The 25599-nt window shown below is 46.9% G+C and overlaps 2 protein-coding genes across 11 annotated transcripts in view; one reads left to right on the top strand and one right to left on the bottom strand.

Moving 5' to 3' along the window:
* The window catches only part of zranb3 (zinc finger, RAN-binding domain containing 3), a 59476-nt gene extending 42654 nt beyond the window's left edge, over nt 1-16822 (bottom strand). The window contains exons 1-7 of one of the 3 annotated variants that reach the window (XM_068590971.1): nt 16752-16822; nt 15474-15646; nt 10272-10290; nt 9779-9957; nt 6955-7186; nt 3638-3723; nt 2031-2202 (exon numbers count right to left, since the gene is read on the bottom strand). In XM_068590971.1, the coding sequence (XP_068447072.1) occupies nt 2031-2202; nt 3638-3723; nt 6955-7186; nt 9779-9957; nt 10272-10290; nt 15474-15619 (834 nt within the window). In that variant the 5' untranslated portion in view covers nt 15620-15646; nt 16752-16822. Of the gene's footprint in view, nt 1-2030; nt 2203-3637; nt 3724-4347; nt 4443-6954; nt 7187-9778; nt 9958-10271; nt 10291-14732; nt 14767-15473; nt 15647-16751 lie in introns of those variants that run through there. The other 2 variants (XM_068590972.1, XM_068590973.1) reach the window with 2 other exon arrangements.
* Nucleotides 16823-17109: 287 nt separating this feature from the next.
* The window catches only part of LOC137794283 (R3H domain-containing protein 1-like), a 37436-nt gene continuing 28946 nt past the window's right edge, over nt 17110-25599 (top strand). For 5 of the 8 annotated variants that reach the window (XR_011078292.1, XM_068591019.1, XM_068591021.1 and 2 more), the window contains exons 1-2: nt 20595-20836; nt 25389-25548. The gene's annotated coding sequence lies outside the window, so the exon portion shown is untranslated. Of the gene's footprint in view, nt 17229-20593; nt 20837-25388; nt 25549-25599 lie in introns of those variants that run through there. The other 3 variants (XM_068591017.1, XM_068591018.1, XM_068591020.1) reach the window with 3 other exon arrangements.

The following is a 25599-nucleotide window of genomic DNA, read 5'->3' as shown; positions in this document are numbered from 1 at the left end:
AGAGGATGCTCGTGCCAAAGTTTAGTTCCCTCGTTTGCGTTCCTGAGATATGCTCGCGAGGACGGGCCAGCCGTTCTGGTTTTTTTTTTGTTCCCAAAGAAGACAAACGATCTTCGGGGTTTTAGCGTCACGGCGGCTGTTGCAGCCCGCGTGAGATAAGAGAGCCGAGCGAGAACAACCGCGAGACATGACATGAACTTTTCCCACAAGAGCCGCCACGCGGACGTTCGGCGGCCTAATTGGCAACGCTGTGTAGAACGCTGACCATATTTAGCCCCCTAATTACAGCGGCCCTTCACATTTGAGGAGACTGGGGTGAAAAAGAAAATCCTGGATCATCACTTTTCATGAGCAACTTCCTCATTGTTGTGTCATTCCTGGGACGGTGGCGTAATTAGGAGCTAGACGAGCTCCTACTGCTTGTAAATGTGTATTGTTCTTTGTGCCGGTTGCTTCCGTTGGGACGGCCACCCCCTCACAGCGTTGACAGCGGGTTACATAGAGGGTGAAGGCCGGAGGCGCGCTGGCTTGGGTCAAAACCACATTAGCCATCACGAGCGCTAATGCATCCAGCGTGGCGTGGGAGGCGGAGACCGCTACCACAACTTTGTGGGGCAGGCGAAAGAAGAGATGCCAAACACCTACACACCAAACATGACATCCACTCTACAAATGCCCTGGTAGGGAGCACATATGCAAACACACACACTTCAGTGTATCTGTGAAGAGGGTAAAGGGGAGTTATTTAGCCTTAAAGCAGCAATAAGCAGAAAATATGTCAGAAAATAGACCAACTAATTGTCATAATTTCCCACGGCTCTCTAGAGCCGGTGTTTGGTTTGTCCGTTCTGGGCTACCATAGAACATGGTGAACTCTAATTATATTATTATATTTCATTCACGCCATTAAATCCCCTTAAATCCTATGTATACATTCTAACTATCACATATATATTTCTTTTATAATTTTCACGCTGAAAATACCCCCCAAAATAAAAAATATGTATCTGAATACAGCTGCCAGCGAGGTGTCATCAGGGCAGCCTCACACTGCAACAGAAATAAACAGAGAACGCTTTGACGTGAAGTCAGATGCTAAAAGATGTCTCTCAAAGCGGTTTGCGCCGAGGGGAGCCGACAGGCCTCGAAATGGACGAGAGAATATTATACAGTATTTTACTTCGTCAGCTTTTATGAGGGATTGGTATGTGCGTCCTGACAGATACAGGAGTGTTGGAGAGAATCTTCCCAGTAACAGAACTGCCCATAGTCAGAAAAGCACGTAAATTGTGCAGCTCATGATGAAAGTGTTGCTGGTAGTAGGTGAACAGATATCTGCACACTTACATCTATGCAGCGAACACTTTATGTTTTCAGCTTTCAGGCTAAAAGGACCTTGATCAAAAGTGCCAAAAGTAACAGTTACAAAATTCTAAACACGAGAAAATTGGAGAAGTGACGAGTTTGCAAAATCAAAATGTTGAAGAAAAAAAAAAAAAGCAGGGGGACTATCATCTACGTATCATCTTTCATCACTCCACGTGTGCTGAGAAATACACCAACCTCGAGATAACAGAAGTTAATTTTACCGAACAGCGTGAACCGGCGCATCTCCATTTATCGAGACGTGACAGGCGACTCGGTATTTAGACACGGCGCTTTTTATGTGTGTGTGTGTGTGTGTGTGTGTGTGTGTGTGTGTGTGTGTGTGTGTGTGTGTGTAAACATTAAAGCTTGAAACGATTAATCATTCATTCCATCAACAGAATATTTTCTTTTTTTATTTGGGGACTATTTTGATAGTTAATTAATGGTTTGAGTCGTTTGTCAAGCTGGACATTTGATAATGTCACCTTGGGCTGTGGGAAATTACGAGCGGCACCTAATTATTATCTGACATTCACACAAACCATCAACTCGTGATTAGTCCGTAATGAAAACAATTGTCAGTTGCAGCCCGGGAAAATAACAACATTAGCAAAGCGATCGGATGGCTGAGGAAAGGCCACGCGTTGTCGCCTGACGCGTACCTTTGCGGCTTCCTTTGGCAGGTCGAAGGGGATGCGCTGGCGGACTTTGGGGGGCAGCTGCTCTAGCACCTCGGACTTGAGACGGCGGATCATGATCTCGCTCAGCCGCCGGTGCAGCTCCTCCAAGTTGGACGCGCCGCGAGAGTCCCACTGCCTGCGAGACCCGAAGTACCTGCGAGAGAAACAAATGAGAGGCGAAGCTGTGGCTGCTGATGCATTCGGGTTTTTATATATATATATATTTGGAAAAACCGAGAGAAACTTACTAAGAAAACACACTTATTTACGGCAATGCCCTGAAGGAGTAGTTAAACACATTTAAAACATTCCCTCCTGGGAGCTGCCCGGCACTGCAGCAGCCTTCCATCGTGTACCGCTGAGCTGGAGCAGTCGCGGGGGGGGAATCAGTTTTTGCTTCAGGGCAACTTTGCAGAGCAGGAAACTATTTTGTCTAATGGCCACGGCAGCAGGTTTATCCCCAAACTCGTCCGGCAACTTTCACAATTTATCTGCCAAGCGGATTTTTAGAATAGAACTGGCCCTCCACACAAAGGCTGGTCGTCTGCCATATTGGCTGGAAGTGAGGACAAACTTAACAAGCCGCTGCCAGAATGCGCCATTTCACACGCCGGTATCTGAACGTGTAGTCCTCAAAAATGAAATAATGTTTCAGCTTCTGGTTTACTGAGGGGAGGAGGGTTGGGGATTTGAACCAACAACTCCACAGATGTGCAGCTACTCTTCTCCCTCCCACAATAACGTCACTATGACAAAAGGAATAGGGAGACTTTGTGAAACTGCATTGTGCCCCCGTGTGTGTGTGTGTGTGTGTGTGTACGATCCTCTGAATGGTGTTGATGCGGCTCAGAACGGAGTGCTGTGACATACAAAGTGTTATCATTAATGCCGCCAGGCCCGTCCAAAGCCGAGGCTGCCCGACTTTGATGGACATCCAAAACAATGCATTTGATGTGCGTGTTCACACGTGTAACTGATCGTCACTGGCAACTGGCAGCCAGCTGGCATTTAGCGCCTGGCTTCGGTCTGGGACTGGCTCCGACAACAAAACCACCTCGACTCGGCCGCGTCGCCACTCCAGATTTCAGGTACAGCCCACCTTATCCCAGCAGACCCTTGAAAAGAGTGATGGTGGGCGAGATCTATTGGAAAGTCTGCTTGTATCATTGAGCAAGGAATTAGGAGTGTATATGTAAGAACCGAGTTATATTAAGAGTGAGAGTTAACACGTTTTTGAAAGACATATATCGCTAAATATGAAGCTGGAGCCAGATAGCTTAGCGTAAACACCTGAGGCTGCTAGCTTAGATTTGTCAAATTCCCTTGTCGTTTTGACACTTTGAGACTTTAATAAGCTAAAGCAATGCTGGCAGGTGTTTTTGGGGGTTTACAGGCGAGCGATTCACCTGCTGCTTTCAGTTTCTACGCTACATTACGCTAAGCTAAGTGACTCTCATACACAAGTATCTTCTCAGCTAACTGTGTTTCCCACAGTAGTATGGGTACGTATAATAGCATTTAGCTACACTACATATAAGTGTATGAAGTGCACGTTAGCTTGTGCTTGTGTGTGTGTGTTGAAGACTCACCTGTAATGGGCGTTGCAGTATTTCTTGGCGTAGTCAGTCCAGGTTCCAAGCCGCTTGGGGTAGAGGGCATCAATCTGCATGAAAAGCTGTGAAACAAAGACAGGAATAAAGGCTGTGCTGAACCATTACAGGCTGTGTGTGTGTGTGTGTGTGTGTGTGTGTGTGTGTGTGTGTGTGTGTGTGTGTGTGTGTGTGTCACAGAGACTCACTCGGGACAAGTCGGAGAGAATATGTGATAATATTGCAGTGTCCCATTTTTTTTTTTAAATGAACCGTTTTTTAATTGTAATATCCTTCTCAATCCCTCATATATTTTCCACTCAATATTATTGACTTCCTTTTCCAATGCAGTATGATTTGTCCCATTTGTCATCTTACACATTAATTAAATGATTAAATTTAGATGACGTAACTTCAGAAAGAACAGTCAGCAACAGGACATTTGCAGTAGTTTATGTGCCTCATTTTGGCTAAAATTGGCAACCGTTCAGCAAGTCTTTTTTTAATTAGTTGAGACAAAGAAATAACGTATTATTCACCTGACATATGAGTTATGTAACCGACAACGTTATCACTCCTTTCTACTGACGCTAACGTTTAGCAATCCCTGTTGTCCTTTAACTGTCACATAGCTTGTTGTAGCTAATGTTAGCAAACTTAAGCTAAAAGCTTAAGTTTATCAAAAGAGGTAGAACAAAGAGTAAACGTACTGTATTTCACCAGTAGACATGTTTGATTCTGCAGTTTCTCTCAGCAAAAACTTTCCTGAAGTGGAAAAACCGCGAAATCTGTACCGTTATTTACAGGCGCAGACTAAAGTAATCGAGCTCAGACTCCTGATCAAAACGAGCTCAAACGATTCAAAACTATCTCAAAACGAATCTTCTAACACATATTGCATTTCAAACTTGACAGCCAATGAAATCAACACACCTTTCAACAGTTATATACATGGATATCACGGCCTGTATAAAAGATCAAGACTAAAGTAATCGATCTCAGACTCCAGCGTGACATTAAGATGGTACACTATTTTAGCAGCCACAACTTCTCACCTTTGACTTTCCCAAACCTGCACGCAATAACTCAAAGTACCAGAGCTTGTTTTTGGCTGGACGGGCCTTTAATGGCAGACATAACCTGCACTCACGATTAGTCTACTGTTATAAAGTGCTTCTTGTGTGCAATTTATTCAAGGTCATGTTCTTCTTCGCCTAGTTTACTAGCCCTGTGTTGTGCAGTGGTTATTTGTGTCAGCGGCCAAGTAACCAGGTCAAACCGCAAGCGCAGCCAGATGAGGAAGAAAAAAAAAGAAAAGCCATCACAAAGATATTTGCATCATTAAAAAAAAAGCTGTTCTATCTTCAGCGTAATTTATGCCATATCTCTGTCAATTTACAGTATTTGCAGCGATTTCTGAAGCAATGACAGGCAATCATCAGCAAGGCGGCCGGAATGAGCAGCCACACAGTGAAAGCGCTATTCTAAAATCAGCGCTTGTTCAACAGGAACTTTGCATCCCTCCCGCCCTCACACTGTTGATATAATAGGTGGGTGGAATGAGGGCACATCGTGAACGGTGCAGCATGCCCTGAGCTGTGTGCTAACTCGATGTCAGCGCCACAGTGAGTAATGATGGCAGCGGGGAGACTGGCACAGAGGCAGGGACAGGGCTTATCAGGTTTATGCTGCGGATGATAAAATGTTATATTCGGTTTCAGATTCTAGTGGCAGGGAGAGGGAGAGAGATGATATCTTAAAAAAGAAAAAAAAACTAACCTCAACACTGCGGGGCAAGGCAATGGCAAAAACAGGATGGCATGTATCTCACACACACACATACATATACATACATGCATGCACACACACACACAACTGTCTCCGTGACACACCTTCTCCAGATTTCTTACGAGCTCTAACTTCGCTCCATTTTGGAATTAATTAGCTGGCTGGATCTCAGTTAATTATCATGATCGAGTCGAGGCAATAATTAAGTTTTCCTCACGACGATGTGGCAATTTGGTGACAAAGGGATCAGAGTCACTTCTCGCATAAGATACTTAAAAGTAGTCAACACAAAACTTATGATGTCAGACTTGTGGTTGGTTATCAGCTCCATCAGGTCTTTTTCCTTTACACGACAGGGACAGAACACGTACCTTGTGACCAAATAGCACCAGATTTGGCTTTTTATTGGCTCTGTTTTAGAACTGATTTTAAATTAAATCAATTATTTCATTCAGATATTTCAAAATTCATTATCATTATATGCTCATTTTGTGTGATTCCTGATGTTTTTGACTGTTAAAACTATAATAAATAAATAATACCCATGAATGTTTTTTTCCCTCAAACTTTGACATGCTATTTAATATTATGTATATTTTGTTTACATTCTGGAAACATATTACTTTCAATGTACAACACAGATTATGCATAATATTAATAATTCATTATGTTGCTAAAATCAACCGCCGATGTTGTAAGCACAATAAATAAATTCACCGCTTACGCTCCATCCTGAACTACAGCCAACATAACGATCATGCGAGCGACATTATAAATGACAAAATAAATGCTGCTCCGGGGCTGGAGAGGGCGACTGGAGGGGAAGTCGAGGGCGGCGCGTAAAAAAGCCGAAACACATGGCCGTATCAGCGCCCCGTCATTATGGCAGACGCTGGACAGAAAGTATGTCTTATTGATACCGTATTGTCTCTCCGCGCTCAGGCCGTGAAAGGATTTTCCATTCACTTGGTCCTGCGCGGCTGCAGTGATGGAATACGGCTGCAATCCGCTGCTTCGATGGATCATATACAAAAATGATATAATAAATCATTATGGAGATGGGGAACGGCTCCGGCGCTCTCCAACCACCGTTGTCCTGTGAACAGCCCTTCTTATTGTCTCTAAATTCAATAGCCCCCCCCCCTCCCTTATGCGCCTCTTTTTATTACTCGTCTCATTTATTGCAGCGCGGTGTCTGTTCATATCGGCCTTTGCAAATGAAGTTTTTGCAACAAAGGTTATTGAAATAAGACCACGGGATCCTCGAGGATAAGTGATGCCGGAGAGAGTTAATTGGCTTTTTTGAGTGTTGGGATTGGAGCGCAACCTGCTCCGGAGCAAGTTGCCATGGCGATATACCTGCGCTGGTGTGGAGCGGCATCTGTGCGAGGAGCCGGAGACGAGCCCCGAGTTAGCTCTGCGGCTCACTAATCTTTCTCTGTGATCGTGGGTAAAAGAATCAAGACTTTTGAAACGGCGAGGAGCAATAAAACCAAAATAAAACGTCCATTTAATTCCGATTTCATTACCTCTTCGGGCCGACCCAGGGCCGGGGTGCCGGTGAGCAGGATGGCCCGCTTGGCGCCCTGAATGAGCGGCGCTAGAATCTTGGTCCGCGCCGCGTTCCTGGATTTGAGGTAGTGCGACTCGTCCACCACGACCACGGCGAACCGCTGCCTGCTCAGAGCCTCCACCAGGGGGCGCGCGTCCGTGGTGAGCAGGCCGTAACCCAGGACCGTCACCTTGCTGCTGCCGATCCCCCTGCAGGGACGAATATTCACACGGGAAGCTGGAATTACTTATTCTAATACGAGGAAATGTAAAATGTGTTGTCTTTCACAGCAGGTTACCTTTCTGAAATGATTAAATATCCACACTAGTGGTTCTCAACCTCTTTTCAGTGATGTACCCCATGTGAAATATCTTTTCAGCCAATACAAAGCAGTGCAAAGCATTTTAGGTTGTAAAAAATGATGCAATACACAGCGCTGTGCCATCAGTGTCCGATTTAATATACGAAATATACAATTCAGTTTATGAACTTACACTTTTTTAAAGGATTTTTTTGACGGATGTTCATTTTCAATATATTTAAAAATCTCACGTATCTACACAATGTCACGTATAAAAGGAAACACAAGCGGAAGCAGCGCATCGATCGGGGACTATTATCGCAGCGGATTGATGCACATTTGGTTAGGAGAGCATTTTGAAGGCAGATTGGTGGGTTCGAGATGGAGTCAATATGAACTCCGGCGCCCGCGAGCGCTGTAGCCCAGAAACATGTCACCGCGGCCCAACGACGTGTTAATAGTTCAGACAGACAACAAAAAAAGAAGCTCTGTGGTGCGGAGGGAGGAAGATGCATCGGACTTTGACGCGCACACAACGCGCATTAGAGAGCATTAGTCTGGCCCATCCTGTAAACTGCCACTGTAGTCATCTTTAACATTGAATAATGTGTGTAAACAGGCGGAGCTAAATACAAACTCAACATCTGTTGCAGTGCTTATTGACTAAGCCCTTAAGGTAAAGCAAACCAGACTATTTAAAACGTGTGTGTGTGTACTTGATAAATGTGAGGACACACACACACACACAAACACACACACGGACACTGCCAGGCACAAACTGGCGCTTAAGAAAATCCATTCCTGGGCTGTATTGCAGTTTCTATATTTCTCCCAGTTTACGCGCACACAGTTACGCAGACAAACAAACAAACACGGCGGTGGCATCCGGCTGCACGGATCTCAATGAGAATATTCAGAAGCACTCCCAGCATCTGTCAGCTTCTAATTCTTTGTCTTCACCACACACACACACACACACACACACACACACACACACACACACACACACACACACACACACACACACACACACACACACACACACACACGTTTTCCGATGCTGAAATAAACCTGGAGGTGCCATTCATGTTCTACAGAAGAACAAGTGAGTCAAAATACTGAGACGAGGTGCTGCATAATTTTTCTCTTGCCTTCGCCGTTCAGTCATTAACACTTCCCGGTTCAAGGACACGTTTTTTTTTTCCCCCCAGAAGGCTTTCACAACTTCTTTTTGCGCCTCGTCTGTGATGTGAGGTGGAGAGTTTCTTTTTTTTCTTCTTCTCCCACCGAGTCACAGATACAGAAAGTTAAGGGGAACTAGGGGAAAGTTGAGATGAAGTATTATTCGGCAAACCCCCGAATCAATACGAACAGCTGGGAAAATGACATCCCCCCTCACGGTCCCCCTCACTCCCCCCCTCCACATTAGGGTAAAATATTCAGCTCTTGTTCAATATTGCAGTCGCTGGCATTGACATGATTTGTCTGTTAAACACCAGGCCCCTGCCGAATCCGGACACCAGGGGGACACTTTAAGATTAAATTGTCAGCCGCGACTTCTCCGTCCATCACGTTGTGTGTGTGTGTGTGTGTGTGTGTGTGTGTGTGTGTGTGTGTGTGTGTGTGTGTGTGTGTGTGAGAGAGGGTGTTCATATACATCCGTCCAGAACGCTTTGAGAGTATTACCGTCGCCTGCGTGTGTTGTGAGGATGACGCTGCTGCTACTTCTGTGCTCAAGTTCAAATAGGGGGTCGCGACCTCTCACTTACATAATCCTGCGTATGATGAACATAATCCGGTGGGATTATGTGCTGTGCTGAGAGGACTGTGGCCATGAGCCCTATCTGCTCGATATCATGGGAGGGTTTTGACCGGAATTATTGTTTGACTGATACAGTAAAAAAGCGAAATATTTCATAGTTTCAGCTTCTCAAATGTGAATATTCTCTGGTTTTCTTAAGTCATGTGTGATGAAAAATGAGTAAATAACTCTTACAGGTTAAGATGTTTGCACCTCAATTATAATTAGTATTATTATATTGTTGCCGATGTGACCTTTAACCAAAAGTAGTAATAAGTGCTGTAAGTTTTTGACCGAAATCACAAGCACCTAAATGTAAGAAACTCAGCATATTTCCCTCGAGGTTTGACTTTCTGGCTCTCAAAGTGCAGCTTTAATAACTAGCTTGACAGTAGCGAGTCTTCATTAGTTTGCTAATATTAGCCTTTCATAAAAAAATCCACAGCCAGTTACATATTTATCATCTACTTGAAGGCTCCAGTCCAAATTTATGGTTTGATGACGATTCCTCAAAACAAGATGCATGTTCTGTAATGAAGTCTTTATTCCTAAAGTACAGCGTCATGCGTCTGCCTGTCTGACCAAAATGTATTTATCAATGTGGAGCATTTAGCAGCTAAAAAGTCGTCCATTTCTCTGAAGAGAACGTGTCCAGAAGAAACGTTTTGCCTCGTATCTGCTGAGTGTGTGGAAACCTACATGGTGTGGCTCTTGTTCTCCACCAGGTTGATGTCTCCGGGCTGCAGCTCGGGGATCCACCGCTCCAGCTCCTCGATCCAGGGATACTTCAGGGACGAGGGCACCACCACCAGGAGGGGCCACTCCTGCCGGAAGGCGTACGCCACAGCGATGGCCTGCACCGTCTTCCCAAGACCCATCTGGACCGGCCAAAATCGAACAGGGAGAGGGAGGGAGGGAGGGAGACGAGTCAATCGCACAACGCCAAACTCTGCGGCAAATTGCATATGACAGCCGAGCTGATGCGAGGCCCGAGAGTAATAAGGTCTCAGAATGATTCTGGTGTCAAAAGCGATTAGGCACGCGGGAGCGCCGCACAGGGCTGACAAATTAATTTGGAAGGCATGCAGCGAAGTCCCAGGTTCATTTTTTATTTTTTTAAATTTTTTTTGCCGTTGTCGTTCTTCTTCTTGGGGGAAATAGATTTCCCGAGCCGGCGCGGTTGTGTGCTTACCTCATCAGCGATCATACATCTGCAAGACAGAAGCAAAGAGAGAAAATGCTATCAAGGCCTGACCTGGTTTGCAATGAAGAGACAAAGTCTACAGCATGAGGGCTTTGCTCAAGGGCACCATGGCACCGTTCAGAGAGGCCATTTGTGGTTTCCCTCGTCCAGACGCGTCCTGTCTCCTCCGAGGGTCCAAACCAGAAAGCTGCTTGATGCAGAAGCTTGACTTTAATTGGTTTATGCATCTCAAAAACACAAATAACGGAGGATCTATTTATGTCAAATGTAACAATAGTCGACTTCACCACAAACTAGTCGCCCCCGACTCGTGTTAGAGTTGACGGACGTCTTCCCGGTCTGTTCTCTGTACATTCTGTCTCGCTGTGTGAGTTTCACAGTCCAACGTCCCGAACGGCTGATGTCAAAACACCCATTATGGAAACGCGGTGAGGGAGTGAGTGTTAATATCGTAGGAGTAGCATTTTAACATGATGGGGGCCTCGAGACGGCACCTTCCCAGCCAGCCCGCCGCTCTGCGGTGTCCTTCCGCCGGCAGCAGCCACATTACTGACACGACGCCAGGAAATGAAGGGACGACGGCGCGTTTGAGGACCATTTGCCTCAAACCCCTCTTCCATGTCACGAGTTGAAGACCAGCTGAAGCTGAAACTGGGATAAAAGCGAAAGCTGTGTCCCTTTTTACACTGCACATAATAAAAGGGAACAATGGGAGCGCGACACATTCCTTGGCTGAAGTTGTGCCCCCCTCGCGTCCCCCTGTGGAGGAAGTACAGATAGATCAACCTCAGGTTCTCTCGGCCTGCTGGATTCAGGAGGGCCTTTTGTCATGACCTTGCGTATTCATAAACACTTCCAACACCATGTCGGGAGCAAACGGCGCAACCGTGCGGCTCTGAATACCTCATACACTCTCTCTCATTATTCTCTCCTCCTCCCTCCTCTTCTTCTTCTTCTTCTTCTTCACCTCCTCCTCCTCCACCACCTCCCCCACCCCATCTCCGCCCCATTTCTCTCTTTCAGCTGAGGAACATGATTAATGTGCACCTTGCCACTAGTGGTTTTTCTAATTGCCAGCACACCGGCCCAGTCAGCGCAATGCGCACACACACACACACACACACACACACACACACACACACACACACACACACACACACGTGCAGAACAGTATGTGTGTGAAGAAATGCACACAAAAGACTTTCAGGGGGGAAAAAAAAGGAAAGAAAGAAAAGAAGCAAAAATACACGATACACACGCAAACACATGTTAACGCACACACACACACCCACACGCTCGCAAAACTGGGGAGGCAGGGGCAGGTGCTTGCCATTTCCCAACACATTAATCATCCTCCTTTAAATAACCTGAGTGTCGTCTTGACGGTTTGAGACCGCGAGGATGCTGCGGCGCCGTTGCCTGACGACGGCACGGGCGCCGTCTTCTCTAATGTTATCTCTGAAACCCACAAGCCCCGGCGTGTCAGAATGGTGGTACGCCGCCACCCGCCTCCGCTACGACGGTTTGATGGGTTTGACCCCCCTCCCCTCCTCCTCCCCCGGCTGTCTCACCCCAATCTCCCGGCCCCGGTACGCGCCGTGGTCAGTGGGAGAGCTGCCTGGATGGTGGGACGCCGCACACAAAAGGCTGACTGGAAGCGTTTCCACAGCGTGCCGCGCTCGGTTCAGAGAGCAGTTTGCTTGTGTATCGTGAATGAACTTCAGACCGAAGCAGCCTTTTAGTGTGGGAAAAAATAAAAAACACTTTGGCCTTTTCTTTCTTTTCCTTCAAGGAGCAGCAGATGGAGGAAGTTTAAACGGTGTGTGAGACTTTAAAGGGAAAAGTTGAAACCACAGCTATATGGGGCAATGCACAACTGGTGTTTTGCTTATACGTTAATTTGTCATAAGCACACCCAAATCTATCAGAGAGCTCCTTTATTTGTTTCACTGGTGCTTAAAATAGACACAAACACACCTCTCTCTGTCTTCTATTCCACCGGTTCCTAACGGGATTTTCATTTTTTTTTTTATTTGATCCATTGCGGCCCTTACTGGTCAGGGGCCCGGCTGAGTGCAGTGAGTCAGGATTTAACAGTCAACCAACGGCAGTATCAGACGGGCAATAAAAGGTGTTTTAAGAAAGTGTGAGTCACCGCTAACCGCGAGAGGTCCTGGAGCCCGCAGCCAGAGGGGAGCGCCCGAAATATCACGCAGTTATGCAAGGTTAGCCGTGGACAGACCGACACACTCACGCACGCACGCACGCACACACGCACACACACACACACATGATTCCAGCGGAGATAGTAACCCAAATGTGCCGCAAATAAATGAATACATAAATTCGTACGCAACTAAACGCACCGTTGCTTATCTCAGGAGCTTTTGCCGATTCCAGTGACCGGTCGATTATTGTGGCTAATGCTAGCTGGCGTTAGCGATTCCCTTTGCATCATGGCCTCAGGTAAGCTTTGCTACTTTCTTTTGCGATGTTGTGTAATCATCATCCTCGTCCTGTATTTTATTACGGTAGGACGTACGATGTACATAAAGATGGATGAAAGTTTGGCCCTAATGAGGCTTTTACTCTGAAGATTTCGCTGTTTTACCGAAACGCATCGTTCACACCGCAACGCTCGTTAAAGGTGTTTCCCGCCAGCATAATTTTTCTCCCAGAGACACAAAGTTGCCCAGCAGGCCACAAAGTGTATCCATCATGTGTATCCTCCATACTTTGTTTCTATAGAAACCTCTTATGCTGTCCCGGAAACCAGGCTATAGCAGGGTTACTCATAGTGACAAAGATCACATTTTTCATCCCAAATAATAGAACGCATCTCCTGGCGTCTTCACGACTCAATGCATACCTTTTTCCCTCTGACAGGGTTTTTACTATCTTTATTTGGGGGAGTTTTTCCTAATCTGATGTGAGGTCCTGGGACAGGGATGTTATGTGTACAGATTGTAAAGCCCTCCAAGAAAAATGTTGTATTTGTGATTTTGGGCTATATAAAATAAATTGAGTAGAACAGGCTCCATCACCGCGGGAAAAAGGACTTCTTTTAGGTGTTTGGTCATCGTGAGTGATAATAAAAGTCACTCACAATGATATTCTGGACAAATCAGGGTTAAAATATTAATCAACGTGGCTCGCTTCCAGCTGCAGTCGACACCTTTAGCGGAAGTTACCAAGAGGGTTTAATGGATGCACTTTTACTCCAAGATTGGCCGTTCCTTCAATATATCTGCATTCCACAGATGTACCCTGGGTAAATGTTTTTCGGATAGCTGGAAATGTGCGGATGTCAGCGTCCTGATAGCACACTTTCTGCCCAACTTTCCAAACAACACAATCCACCACATCTCAAGGGTTTTTATTGTCGCTGTGTGTCGCAGCTCTCCACGCATTATCCCTCATCTGACTCCATAAAATTCACCCGCCCTCCCACGCAGACCGGCGCGCTCCATAAGTATTTGAATTGCGACGGCGTCTGATGTTTTTGGGGGTTCGGTGCACTTGGTGTGAAAAGACACAACGACTATGAGATTTTTTATTTATTTTTTTTAAAAGGGAAAGAAATCCGCCCACGGATCCTCCCACGCTGTTAGATATCCGACATCAGTCTATGATGTTCGTTGTATTTCAGGAGTTATTCATTATAATGAATCTGTTTATTTGAGGGTTTTTTTTCAGCCTACTTCCGACTCGTTCCACCTCAGGAAGTGGTATCCTACATTTCCCACAATTGTAACACTACCTTCCTAAAAACCAACAAGTCTGCAGCCGCATTGCATTCTGGTCCACTCAGGCTAGTTTCTGGCTCCTCTGCAATGAGTCTCTGTTTAATGTCGGTGAGAAAGAAAAAGAAAAAAGCCACAGGCGCTTTAATTTTAGTCTCTTTTCAAGGATATTGAGTGCTCAAATAAAGAACAGCAGGGTGCCTCAAATACATAGAAAGATCAGGATTACTGTCAATAAAATGGACATTTTTAGCTTGTAATCTTCTTTACCGTCTGGCTGTTTGTTAGTGTCGTACTGCAGGCTTAAAACACTGCATTCCAACTTCCTCGTCACTGTATCATCTCACACTGAACTGAAATGGAAGAAGTTCCTGCTTGTGTGTGTGTGTATGTGTGTGTGTGTGTGTGTGTGTGTGTATATATATATATATATATATATATATATGGCCTTCGATCTTCTCAACAACCGTCATCCAATCAACTGCATTAGTTGTATGTTATGTACACACTCTGTAGTGTTAAGAGTTGCAGTGGTTGTAAAGGAGAGAAAAACAAAATTTATGGTAATTATGAGCTCTGGCAAAGATCGACTGTTGGCTTAACCCCTCCCCCAAAACAGTGATTGTCCAATCATAGCTTTGTAACTGTAACTATAGCTATAGATAGAATATAAACAAACTCACTTCCCGGCTCCCTCTTTACTTACAATATCTGGTATCTGGTGCTAATGCCACGTCTCCAGGGAAACGCTCTGCCCACTGCTCCTCCTTGTCACAATGATGCCAATTGACCGAGTTGGCTGTCCACACGGCGCAACAGGAGCCAATTGACTTCTGACCCACCGGAGTAACAAAGCAGCGCCTCCCAGTGTTCTCCGGATCAATAGCGGGCGCTCCGCATCACGGCGGCGGCGCTCAGATTGGCTCCCCCTGTGCTGACCTTCCCGAGAGCCCGAGCGTACATCGACTGGTCGGAGACGGACAAAAGGGAGGGGGAGTCCTGGTCCGATGCTCAACACAGTCAGACACTTACAGACTTAAGGGCAACGTAAGACTCTTACATTCTCAACTTATTTCTTGGGCCATCGCACTGTAGCATAGCTGGCCTGGAAATTACAGTTTTCTGATTGCACTATATATGGAGGTGGGGTGGGACTGCCTGTTTTAAAGCTCCATTAGGCAACTTATCTATCTAAACATGCCACCCTATTAGACTAAATCACACACTGGTGCAGCATAAAAGAGGAAAATACATTTTACTAAAGATGTTTTGCGGGATTTTCATCATCAGGAAGTGAAATATCGACTCGTTTCTCAACATCATGCTTCTTCCTTGTCATGGTATTATCGATTTGAAAGCTGAACTTTTTATTTATAAAATTACCATTCACACATTAAACCCTATTTGACTTCCACACTATGAGGCCTTGGCGTGACCGACTGCTCACCGTCCGTTCCTGGAGAGAGCGAACTCCACTCCCTCCCGTTGGAAAGGCATCAGGCGCTGCAGGAGCTTGCTAGGAAGGCCTGACAGTTGCTGCGACCATCTTGTGTCACAGCAAGAGCTCTGCGGGTCGCCACCGTCCGTCTCCATTCGCAGGGCCTCGTCCGTTTCTTGGCCCTAATTTGAGGCAGTAGTGACACGAACATTGGTAGACTGAGTTGAACATATGCAGTATATATTTTAGACATTAAAGAACACGTTTCAATGCTGATTTAAACATGTTTCATAATAATGGTAATGAGCTTCTCTCTGCCCCCAACCAGCAGTGACAGGAACACCATTTTTAGAAGCCGGGAAACGCATTGCGGTGAACAGACAGCCCGAGATGGTAAAAGTTAGAGATAGATATTGGTGAATATACAACGACAACCACATGAATCAGGTTTCTAAATAGTAACAACTTCTTAGTGGCAACAGCAGTCAGATAGAAGTCAGAGAAACAAGCTGTGGCTCCAGAAAATGGTCATATATCTATTGTATTAAGTACCTAATGCATTTTATATATCAAAATAAGCATATTTGGGATCATTTATAATAAATATATGATTATCTGTTATTGCAACAAACTAAATTTGTTTGTTAAATTTCAACCAAAACCACGTAAAAGCCTTAAGGTTCTGTTGTTGTGGTGGGCATTATGTTGTAGTCAGCTAACCTTTAAGCTAGCTGAAGTTGTTTATGGAGTATAAACTTAACTTTATCAGCAATATATATGAGAGGACCTGAAGAACAAGCTACCAGGTTAAGGGGAGAACAACTGCTTAATAAAACAATTAAGTAGGCAAAGAACTAATTTGGAGTTATGACCACCTAATGAAGTCAAGAAGTAGGGCTTGGTACTGGAACTAGCGACTCAAACCGGAAGTAAACAAACATGCCTATAGAAATAAAAGCGCCACTCGTACTTAAACCCACAGATTCATTATTTTATACACCGGATGCGTATTACTGTTGTGTTTAACTCTGGCACCGAGCTACATTGTGAATTGAAACCCCGTGGATGTTTATAGAGGAGGAAACTAGCAAGCTAACATAAATGCCTGTGCTAAGTTTCTCAAAATGTGCTCCTCCGAGCAGACCCGACCTGCCACGTGCAGGGTTGCTATGGCATCCGTGACTCGGTCACATCCCATAACCTACATGTTTAGGTACTGTGCTTAGCTAAGCTAAACGGGAAATAAAACAACGTTATCTTTGTTAGGTGTATGCGTGGTTTGCCTACCCGGGTGAGACAGCGGAACGAAGCGCGGTCTAGTAGTTTATGAAACAGCAGGCTGAACTGAATCAATAAAAAAAAAAGTTTCGCGGGTAATATAAGGTTCACTCGGTTTATGTCACCGGGCATCCGCAGGACGCGGCAGGGACGTATTCAATGCGACTTCCTGGCACGACGTGAACTAATGTTATCGTAAATAAACGCGAAAGCAATACAAACATCAATGTTGAATGATATATGGGAGGAACTAAATTGTCAGACAAGCGTGCGTGCACGCTGCCATGATATACACACAGACACACAAATCCAGCAACGACGAGACGTGACATATTTCTAACACCCTACGTATTGAACGTGAGGATCTGACGCACGCTCTGTCTCCTGCCTGCTGGACTCCGCCGTCTCTCCTTCACTCCGCCACTAACACTAGCTCCTTCACCCTCGGTTGAGGCTACGGCTGTGCACCGATTGTAACGCAAAGCGGTAAGAGGCAACATTAGATACCTGCAGTGTCTTGTCCAACAGTTACCGGTTTGCGGTGTTTATACAAGAAAAAAAAGAAGACAAAAAAATGATTGTTGTAATCATGTAACATGCGCTAGTTAGCAATAAACACGTCTCTTGCTAGTGCGTGACAGCGCAGGTCGCCGGTGTTTGGCCGTTTTCAAGCGTTAGCGAGCCATAGGGGCAGGTAACACTCGTTAGCTTAGCCCCACGACACGATACCACACGACCAAATGTTGTGGCTCTTAATGGTGCCTTGCTCTTCGGCAAAAGTACACACGCCGTTTCCAAATTGTAAGCGACCCTCCTTAAATTCGGCGTTTGTCCGGAGAAAGCAAACGGCAGCAGTTGAATAATACGGCGTAATTCAATAACTTTTAGGCCTGGTGCGACTGTTTCGTTCCGGCTAATATGCGGCAACGAAGGTTAGCTCCTTTCAGTGAATTGAGCTTTAATTGAACTGTTGCGCTACTTGTGTGAAACGTCGTGTCAGCCGAATTTTTGTTCCGCTTATCAATTATCAGATTGAACTGTCACATGTTGTCCGGGGTTCATGCTTTCTCCGATACCGAGGGACACAATAAGATTGCCCATTTTTGCAATGGAGTCTTGTGCCACGGGCTCGCAGTGGAAGCGCGAGCGGAAAAAACAACAACTAGCATTTAAGTTACATCGCTCTCAACGATTTGTCAAATGCATATCCCCTTCAATTGTTTCTTCACACCTTCCTGCTGATATAAAGCCAATTCTAATCTCGTTTTCTGGCAGATGCGTGATTGACAATGAGGCATTTTCTTGGTCAATCGACGACCATTTAGAGACCCAAGTCGCACGCTAATTAATCAAACACACGTATTAATAAACGACATATGACGCTCCGCAGATACCTCCTAAAGTGCTATGTAGTTGACCAAATAAGGGCAAAAGGGGTATAATGTTGTGTTTCTGCAGTGACATACATGTATCAATCGGCTTGTTGCATATAACATAATTGTAAATAAGGGGTTTAAAAAAGAATGAATGATATAGTGCAGCTTTGTACATAATCAACCATAAGCATTTTCAGAAATTCTGAGTACTGATATTAATTAAATATAATGCCTTTTTTAAATATATAGTAGCATTGTTATTTACATTGACATGTACAGTAGTCTAGCACAACTCCATTAGAGATTATAAAGGTGGGCAGTGAAACCTGATTGGAAGTAGATTCACGCCAGTAAAAAGGCCATAAATCAAAAATCTAATAATTCGTTTTGGTACACGTGTAATAAGTAACCCATGCCCGCTGGGATTCCGATGCACTAACCCCCGACTATCATCGCCTCATGGGCTTGCATTGAGATGGCGATCAGCGTACAAGTTGCCACCGCTGAGGCCGAGCATCATGATAGTATCGTTTTCATTACGGTACCAGCGGAGCCTGGTGGGTGGAGGGAGGATGCGGGCTCGGTCCCTCCGGCTGCTGCTCTGCAGAGTGGAGATGATGTGTTAATCTTTGCAGGGCTGGCGGACCGTGCCGCTCGGAGTCAATGCACATGCACTTGTGCGTACTGTCGACCGTCAATTTGTGGGATAAGGTTATGCCCATGATTGAGGGATGTGGTGATGCAGATAAATGTTTTTTTTTACCTGCCGGGTGAGCTCCCGCGCATCAGAACGTGGCGGTCACAGAAAAGGGCACTACATCATTGCTCTAATTCCCCTCCCGAAGGCCTAAAATACATGCTAATAATTGTTTGCCGTGACTGTCCATCCCGCCTCTGCAAGCCTGCCACCCTGTTGACCATTCATTGCGCAGGTTAGGGCCCATTTGGAGCTGATGACATTATCAGATATTGAAGGGGTTGAGGATGCTGTGTAATAGCTTTCACCCAAGATGTGGGCCCCAATGGCTAAATAATTCATCGCCTCCCAGGGAGGAGGGAAATCTCTCCCGCTCCCATAATATTTGGTCTGGGCCATTAAATAATTCATCCGCCTATTCGTAAATTGTTTGTCCAATCGGTGACCTTTTTCACGAGATCAAGGAAGCGCAATAAATAAATTCTTCAGAGACCCGGCGTAACGAACGGCACAATTATGAGGCAGGGAATCGGGAGTCGTGAAACGGTGCCGGTTGCTAAGTGACAGCGGGAACTTTTTTTTTTCTTCCCGCCCACCATGTTTGCCGTTAACGTCTTTGAGTGACTGAAAGGACAAAAAAAACAATCTCGATATTGTGGTCTAGACTCACAGGGCCCACAAGCGACCCCCCCCCCCCCCTCCTCTCCCACCCGCCCTGCCTCTTCGACAGCCTGTCAGTCACTTAGCGATGGAGGCGCCTCGATTATTTCCAGAGCTCAATTGTGTGTCTTTGTTGTGTGTACGGAAGAGACCGAATTCTTGATCTTTAATGGCATAAAAACAAGCCAAGTGGATTCTAATGGAGGCTTGATCCGATACTGTTTTTAGCTATTAAATCATGTGAAGGCAGAGGAAATGGAGGAGGTGCGGTTTGGCGCGCCACCAGCTGCTCCTCTTCCTCCTCATTGCAGTCGGTGTATTGTTCTCGAGCCGCTCCACCAAAAGGCTCGCGGGAGATTTGCCGAAAGCCGAGTGTCTTTATTGCAGTATTTTACTCGTCTTGTCTTGGTAATGGGTGGGTGTTTCAGGTGGTGGATCTCTCTCGCTCTCTCTCTGAGTCTCTGGGATTAGCTGTAGCCCTGTGTGTGCTTGTGTGTGTGTTTGTGTATGTGTGTGTGAAGAGCAGGGTGCCAGCTTTAATGGGAAAGTGGCCCAGTGAACAGCTCGGCCTCTCAGCGGCCAGCGCCTCCCCATCGACTCTCCACCTGGTCTTTGAGCACCTAGCTGGCCGCGAACGCGTCGATCCCGTCCCCCATCCTCTCTTCCTCCCCGTTTTGTCTTTTCTCTCCTTCGCTTTCTTTTTCACCTCCTATGTGCTCGCTCTTATTTTTTGTTGGTCCCTCTCCCCTGCCGCTCTCCCTCCTACCCTCCTCGCTTTGCTCGTCTTCCTCTCGTTCCCCTTCCATCCATCCCATGTCCCTGGCTGCCCTTTCCTCCTCCTCCTCCTCTTCCACCTCCTCCTTCCCCCACCGCCCCCGCCTCCATCCTAAAGCAGAGTGGCTAATGAAGAGCCCCATTTAGCCGGTGACTTTGGTTCAGTCGGTGCTCCGTAGCGCCGGCCGGCCTCGGGCCGCCGTGACTGGCTGTTGAGGCTCTGACATCACACGGGGGCCAGCTGTTGATTTGGCGCTGTCTCCAAGGCTGGCTGGCTTGATGGGTTGTGGCAGGTAGACTTGTGCTCGCGCAGCACTCTCCTTCCCTCCCTCCCTCCCTCCCTCCCTCCCTCCTTCCCTCCCTCTCTCTCTCTTTGTGACACCCACTCGCCCTCTCCCTTTTACACTCCCCTCTCCCCGTCTTCCGCTCTCACTCAGTCGAGCGGGCGAACAGGAGGCAGCAGGCAGCTGCCGAGGAGCGAGCTGGGAGGCGACTCCAGCCTCCTCTCCAGCAAATAGTGCCTCCTGTACAATGGAAACTAAACGGTTGCGTAGCAGAAGGGATGGAGGGCAGAGCTGCCGGGGCAGGTAGGTCCTGCAGCTTCCAACCTCGCATGCTTTTCATCATTTCTTTTTTTTAAATTCTGATTTTATCTTCATAATTCTTGCTTATTGTTTTTTGTTCTGCATTTTTATCATTGTCTTTGTCAAATGTATTTTTCTGCCTGAGGTGAGCGCATGTTGCATTCATGTTAAATCAAGGAGAAAAACCTGTTCGGCGTTCCTCTGCTTCTCATACCGGCGCATGGCAGCAAGTGTTCGTTTCTTTAAAAAAAAAAAACTGAATGCGCCGCGAGATCCTGCGTGCCGCCAGCGGCGAGCGTAGCCAAAGCTTCCCAAATCTCCTCGCCCCGACTTGCCAGCTCTGCCTCTGCTTTTCATTAGCAGGATAATTAGCTGAGAACAGCCAATAAGAGGCTTCGTTTCCGCATTGTTCTCCAGCCAAGCTCGTCCCCTCTCTCTCTCTTTCGCTCCCCTGTTTGTTCTGCAGGTGTTTACTGCAAATGGACTTTTAATGAGTCTGGCAGACTTTTTTTTCCTTTTTTTTTGTTGAGTTATGCTCCTCTCATAGGGCTCCATAGATTAAAACTGCTCGACTTGCATGTTAGTTTTTCTGTGTTTATTGTTCCTCCCCTAATTGCCTAGATTGATATTCCCTGGAAGCTCTCCTATGGGAAAGGTAATGGATTACCTACACGCTCTGCTGTGGATTTAATTTATTAATGCCGGCTGACGGCGCCTCTGCCTCCCCGCCGCCTCGTGCGACCTGGAGGCAGAGCGAGAGGCACAATTAGAGGCTCATTTGTGCCTGTTTATGTTTTTCCAGTTAATTCGGTCTGAGCTATTAGAGGCAGTTCCTTAAAAGCGACGCTCGCCTCGGTCGCCCCAGAAAAGCGAGGCGCGCGGCGTGTGAAAGCGATATAATTTCATAAGCTTTACACTAATCGTTTTTCTGGTCCAATTACACAGCTCCCCTGTCAGCGCTCGCCTCGCTTCGCAATTAACAGGAATGGCTAGAAAATGGGAGATTAGTCACTCAGTTTAGCAAAACGCCGAAATCAATTTCATCTCCGGCGCCACGAGTGCAAACCCGCAATAGTAAGCTAATTAACTGTTTATTCCATGTTTGATTTTTATCAGTTTTGTGTCTCGCGCTCCGCCGGTTTGACTCGGTCGTTGGTGTCTTTTTTTTCTTTTTTGGGAGGCGGTAATTATTTGCGTAGCCGGAAAAATAACGCGTGGCAGCACTCGCTGCGTTTTACGGTGTGTCGAAATGTGCAATATGAGAACTGGTCTCATTTGCCGGGAGCAGGTGAGGTGATGCTTAGCTGCAGCCCGCTTCAGACACGGCATCACCTTTTTGTATTTGAGTCGCTGCTTTTGTTTACCCCGCTGCACCGCTGATTTGGAGCTCTGTTTAGTATTCTACATCGCTGCAGACAATATCCCAGCTGTTTGGCGCTCCGCCGTTTCTTTTCTTTCTTTCATTTTGTATGTGATGCTCTCAAAAATGTCTTTTAAAAAAAAGACTCATCAGCAGCAATAAAGCTCGAATCAGTTTTTCAAGGCGAGATCTGCAGCTGCACGCGACGGGGAGAGAAATCAACGGCGGGTTTTTCTTCCTGATCCTTCAAAGGCTCTCGAAAGGTGGCGGCTTCCCCCCCCTCCCTCGTGGTTGACTCATCAACCAGAGCCGGGGATGGAGTAGCAGATAGAGGGAGGGGATGAGGGTCCTTCACCTCCAGTCGATCAGGTTTTTAGACAAGAGCGCCGATCCACGCAGGGCGGAACGGAGTGGAGGCGTGGGAGGGAAAAGGTCAGCCCTTTTGCAAGAGAGAGAGAGAGGGAGGCAGGTGTGTGTGGGTGTGGGTGTGTGTGTTTGAAGGGGGTAAAGCAAAATAAGTCTGGTGGATTGTGCTTGCTCGCCTGTTTGTGTGTGCGTGCCATCACTAGTCGGCTTCACGGTGATTGAAACATTCGTCATCAGCCCGCCATCGAGCGCAATCGTCCGTTAAGAGCCCCGGTGTATGATTAACTCGGCTCAGTTGTCAGCCGTTCCTCATGACCCCGCTGTGTTGCTTTTTCTTTTCTTTTCGAGAATTAATTTCCATCACGAATATGCATGCAGCGGAGAGAGTGATTGTCAATCACATTGACGACGCACATTGTGTGGTTTTATATTGTCTTCTTTTTGATTTGTGGCACATGTATTTTTTCTGTATCCTGCAGTGCTCCACTATCTAATTGAGCATGTCTGGGTTTTGACGTTCATGCATTTGTGCTGGGATTACGTGCAGGTGTGATGCATCAGGGTGTGCGTTCGTGAGTGTGTGTGTGAAAGAGAGAGAGAGGTTGCATGGCGATAAAAGGTAGCGTGAAGGGGCGGTGCAACTCTGAAAGACGCCCCAGGGATCCTCTTTTAAGGTTGCTGCGCTCTGCGGCGACCGCAATACCAATGAACCACTCCCTGTTCAGCCACAGCACAGCGCTGGAGGACGCACCGATTCACATGCCGAGCGCGTGCCCGCGCGTCCTAAGGTGTGTTTGAAGCTGCTGAGCACCAATCGAACGTAGACGCTTTCCTGCGTCTGTCAAAACTTTTAGGTTTTTTTGCAGCGCATTAGCATTCGCAAGAAAAGTCTCACACACACACACACAGAGGCTCAGTGTGAGGTCCTGAAGCCCGCTCAGCATCTCCGGTCATAAAAACTGGAGCGCCGATGGCCGGACTCACGCCGTCAGAACAACTTTTTTCCGCTCTGCGTGTGCGTGCGATTACATTCAGGACCTGCGCCGGATCACAGAGCTGGCGCGCCGCATCCCCCCACCTCCCCTGTTCTGCAGACAGTTAGCCAGCTCGAATTTGGCACCACTTCCTCAAATCCAGAGCCACAGCGGCGAGACGGCACTCCCCGCGTCACGCCAGAATGACCGTGAGAGAAAAAAAAAAAAAGATGCCGGGCGCATTTTTAGCAGGAGGCAAAAAGAGGAGCAGAATGGTAACGATAAGCAGGGAGAAAAGATGGCGCCTGCCTAGAGATCGGTAAACGCGCAGTGCTAAATTACTGCCCAAAAACTGCGTGTTCTTGGTTGTATACTCTCCAGATGTAAGTAATTATATAAATGACATCAACGTTGATGGACGAGTCCTGCCTCGGGCCTCACACTCGTCCATCTGCTAACGCCAGGGAGAGACACACGACAGCCCGAAGGCGACGCCCCCCCTCTACTACCCAATCACAAAATTTGCAGAAATGTCAAACGGCGGTCGTGGAACTCTTAATAACATAAAAGCGCTCCCGTTTCGGTCACTCGTCGTGTCCGGGCTGTGAAAAGCAACGGCACCAATTGGCGCCACGTCGCTCCGGCCGTCTTCAGTGTGCCGCAGGCTGTGAAGGAAGATTATAAAGCGAGCAGGGGTTCCACTTGACCTTTTTTGGGGAGAGGGGGGCTGGCAGGAGGTGGGCAGTTGGGGGGAGGGTCTCACCAAGACGGGGAGCGGTGCCACGGTGACTCTGGCACCCCGCGGTGCCAAGGCCCGGCTGCTGCTCCCAACACGACGACAGGGATTATGGGAGGAGGGGATGGCCCCTCCCCCCACAGAGAGACGACGAGAAGCCCGAGCAAGGATCAGTTGTGTTTGTTGCTTTGAAGGAATCACACAGCGTCTGGTGGCGATGTACAGCCCTCAATTAATCGGTTATTTCATTTCTTGAAGAAAAGGCCACACATTGGTTTCAGAGGGAACTAGAAATGTACCAATACGAGGTCGATACTGACTCGCATAGCCGGATCGCATATCGGTAACATGGGGACGATCTATGTAATGAAACACTAGTATCGGGTCGATATCGGGATCTTAACAGTCTGATCGGTGCATCTCTAGAGCACACCATTTTGGTTGAATGAGTGATCCTTTAATGGACTAAACATAATAATGAAACTGATACTTGGCTTCGGCCCTAATCTGATGTTTATCGTCCTTATTTGGCAACTGCGACCCAACAAAGTCCAGCAATAATGTTGCATTTCCACACAAGGCAGAAATTCAACAGAACTGTTGAGGGAAAAACATCACAAAAAAAACATTTAGCAGGGGAAGCTGGCATTATTTTGCAGCTCCGTTGTTGGCGTTTAGTGATGTTCGGCCTGCCTGACCAGTGTCACCCCGCAGTTCAGCTCGAGGGGAAAAAATAAGGGGTTGTACGCCGGGCGACTTGCAATTTATGTGCCACCAAATGGCAGAGGTTTTTTTTTTGAGCTGAGAAATGCAATCTTCCCCCCGCCGCTCCCTGAATTCCTAATGCTTGGGTTTTTTTTATTTATTTTTACGAGGCTGGCAGGGGGTGCCTCCTCCCGTTGCCTCAGACGCACTCCCATCTCATCAATTATTCATGTTGCGCAGGCACGCACAGTCCCAGAAATACACACTCAACTTTATTTTTATTTTTTTTGCTCCGACACACTCGAGAGTTGCTGACGTCCGGAGCGCGCTGTCAGTCTGCTCGACCCCGTCAAGTCGACCCGACCTGCGACCCGGCTAACCCCGTGCCTCTCTCTCTCTCTCTTTCTCCCGCAGGTCAGCAGGGGTCATGAGGCCGTCGGAGGCCCCGGTTGCGGTTCAGAGCAGCTGAAGCAGACATGGGCAGAGAAGTCTCAAATGGCACCGGCAGGCTCAGCCTCATCGACCTCACCAGCCGCATCCTCCTTCGCCGCAACCACCACTGGCTACGCAACAAGTACGTCTACCCCCTTTACTTCTGTTGGTCCAGAGTAGTCAGTCAGGGAAT

This window comes from Clinocottus analis, unplaced genomic scaffold, assembly GCF_023055335.1.
Source record: "Clinocottus analis isolate CAN_PGR_092001 unplaced genomic scaffold, fCliAna1.0.p SCAF_24, whole genome shotgun sequence".
Classification (NCBI taxonomy): Eukaryota; Metazoa; Chordata; class Actinopteri; order Perciformes; family Cottidae; genus Clinocottus; species Clinocottus analis.
This window is presented reverse-complemented; position numbering and strand designations above follow the sequence as displayed.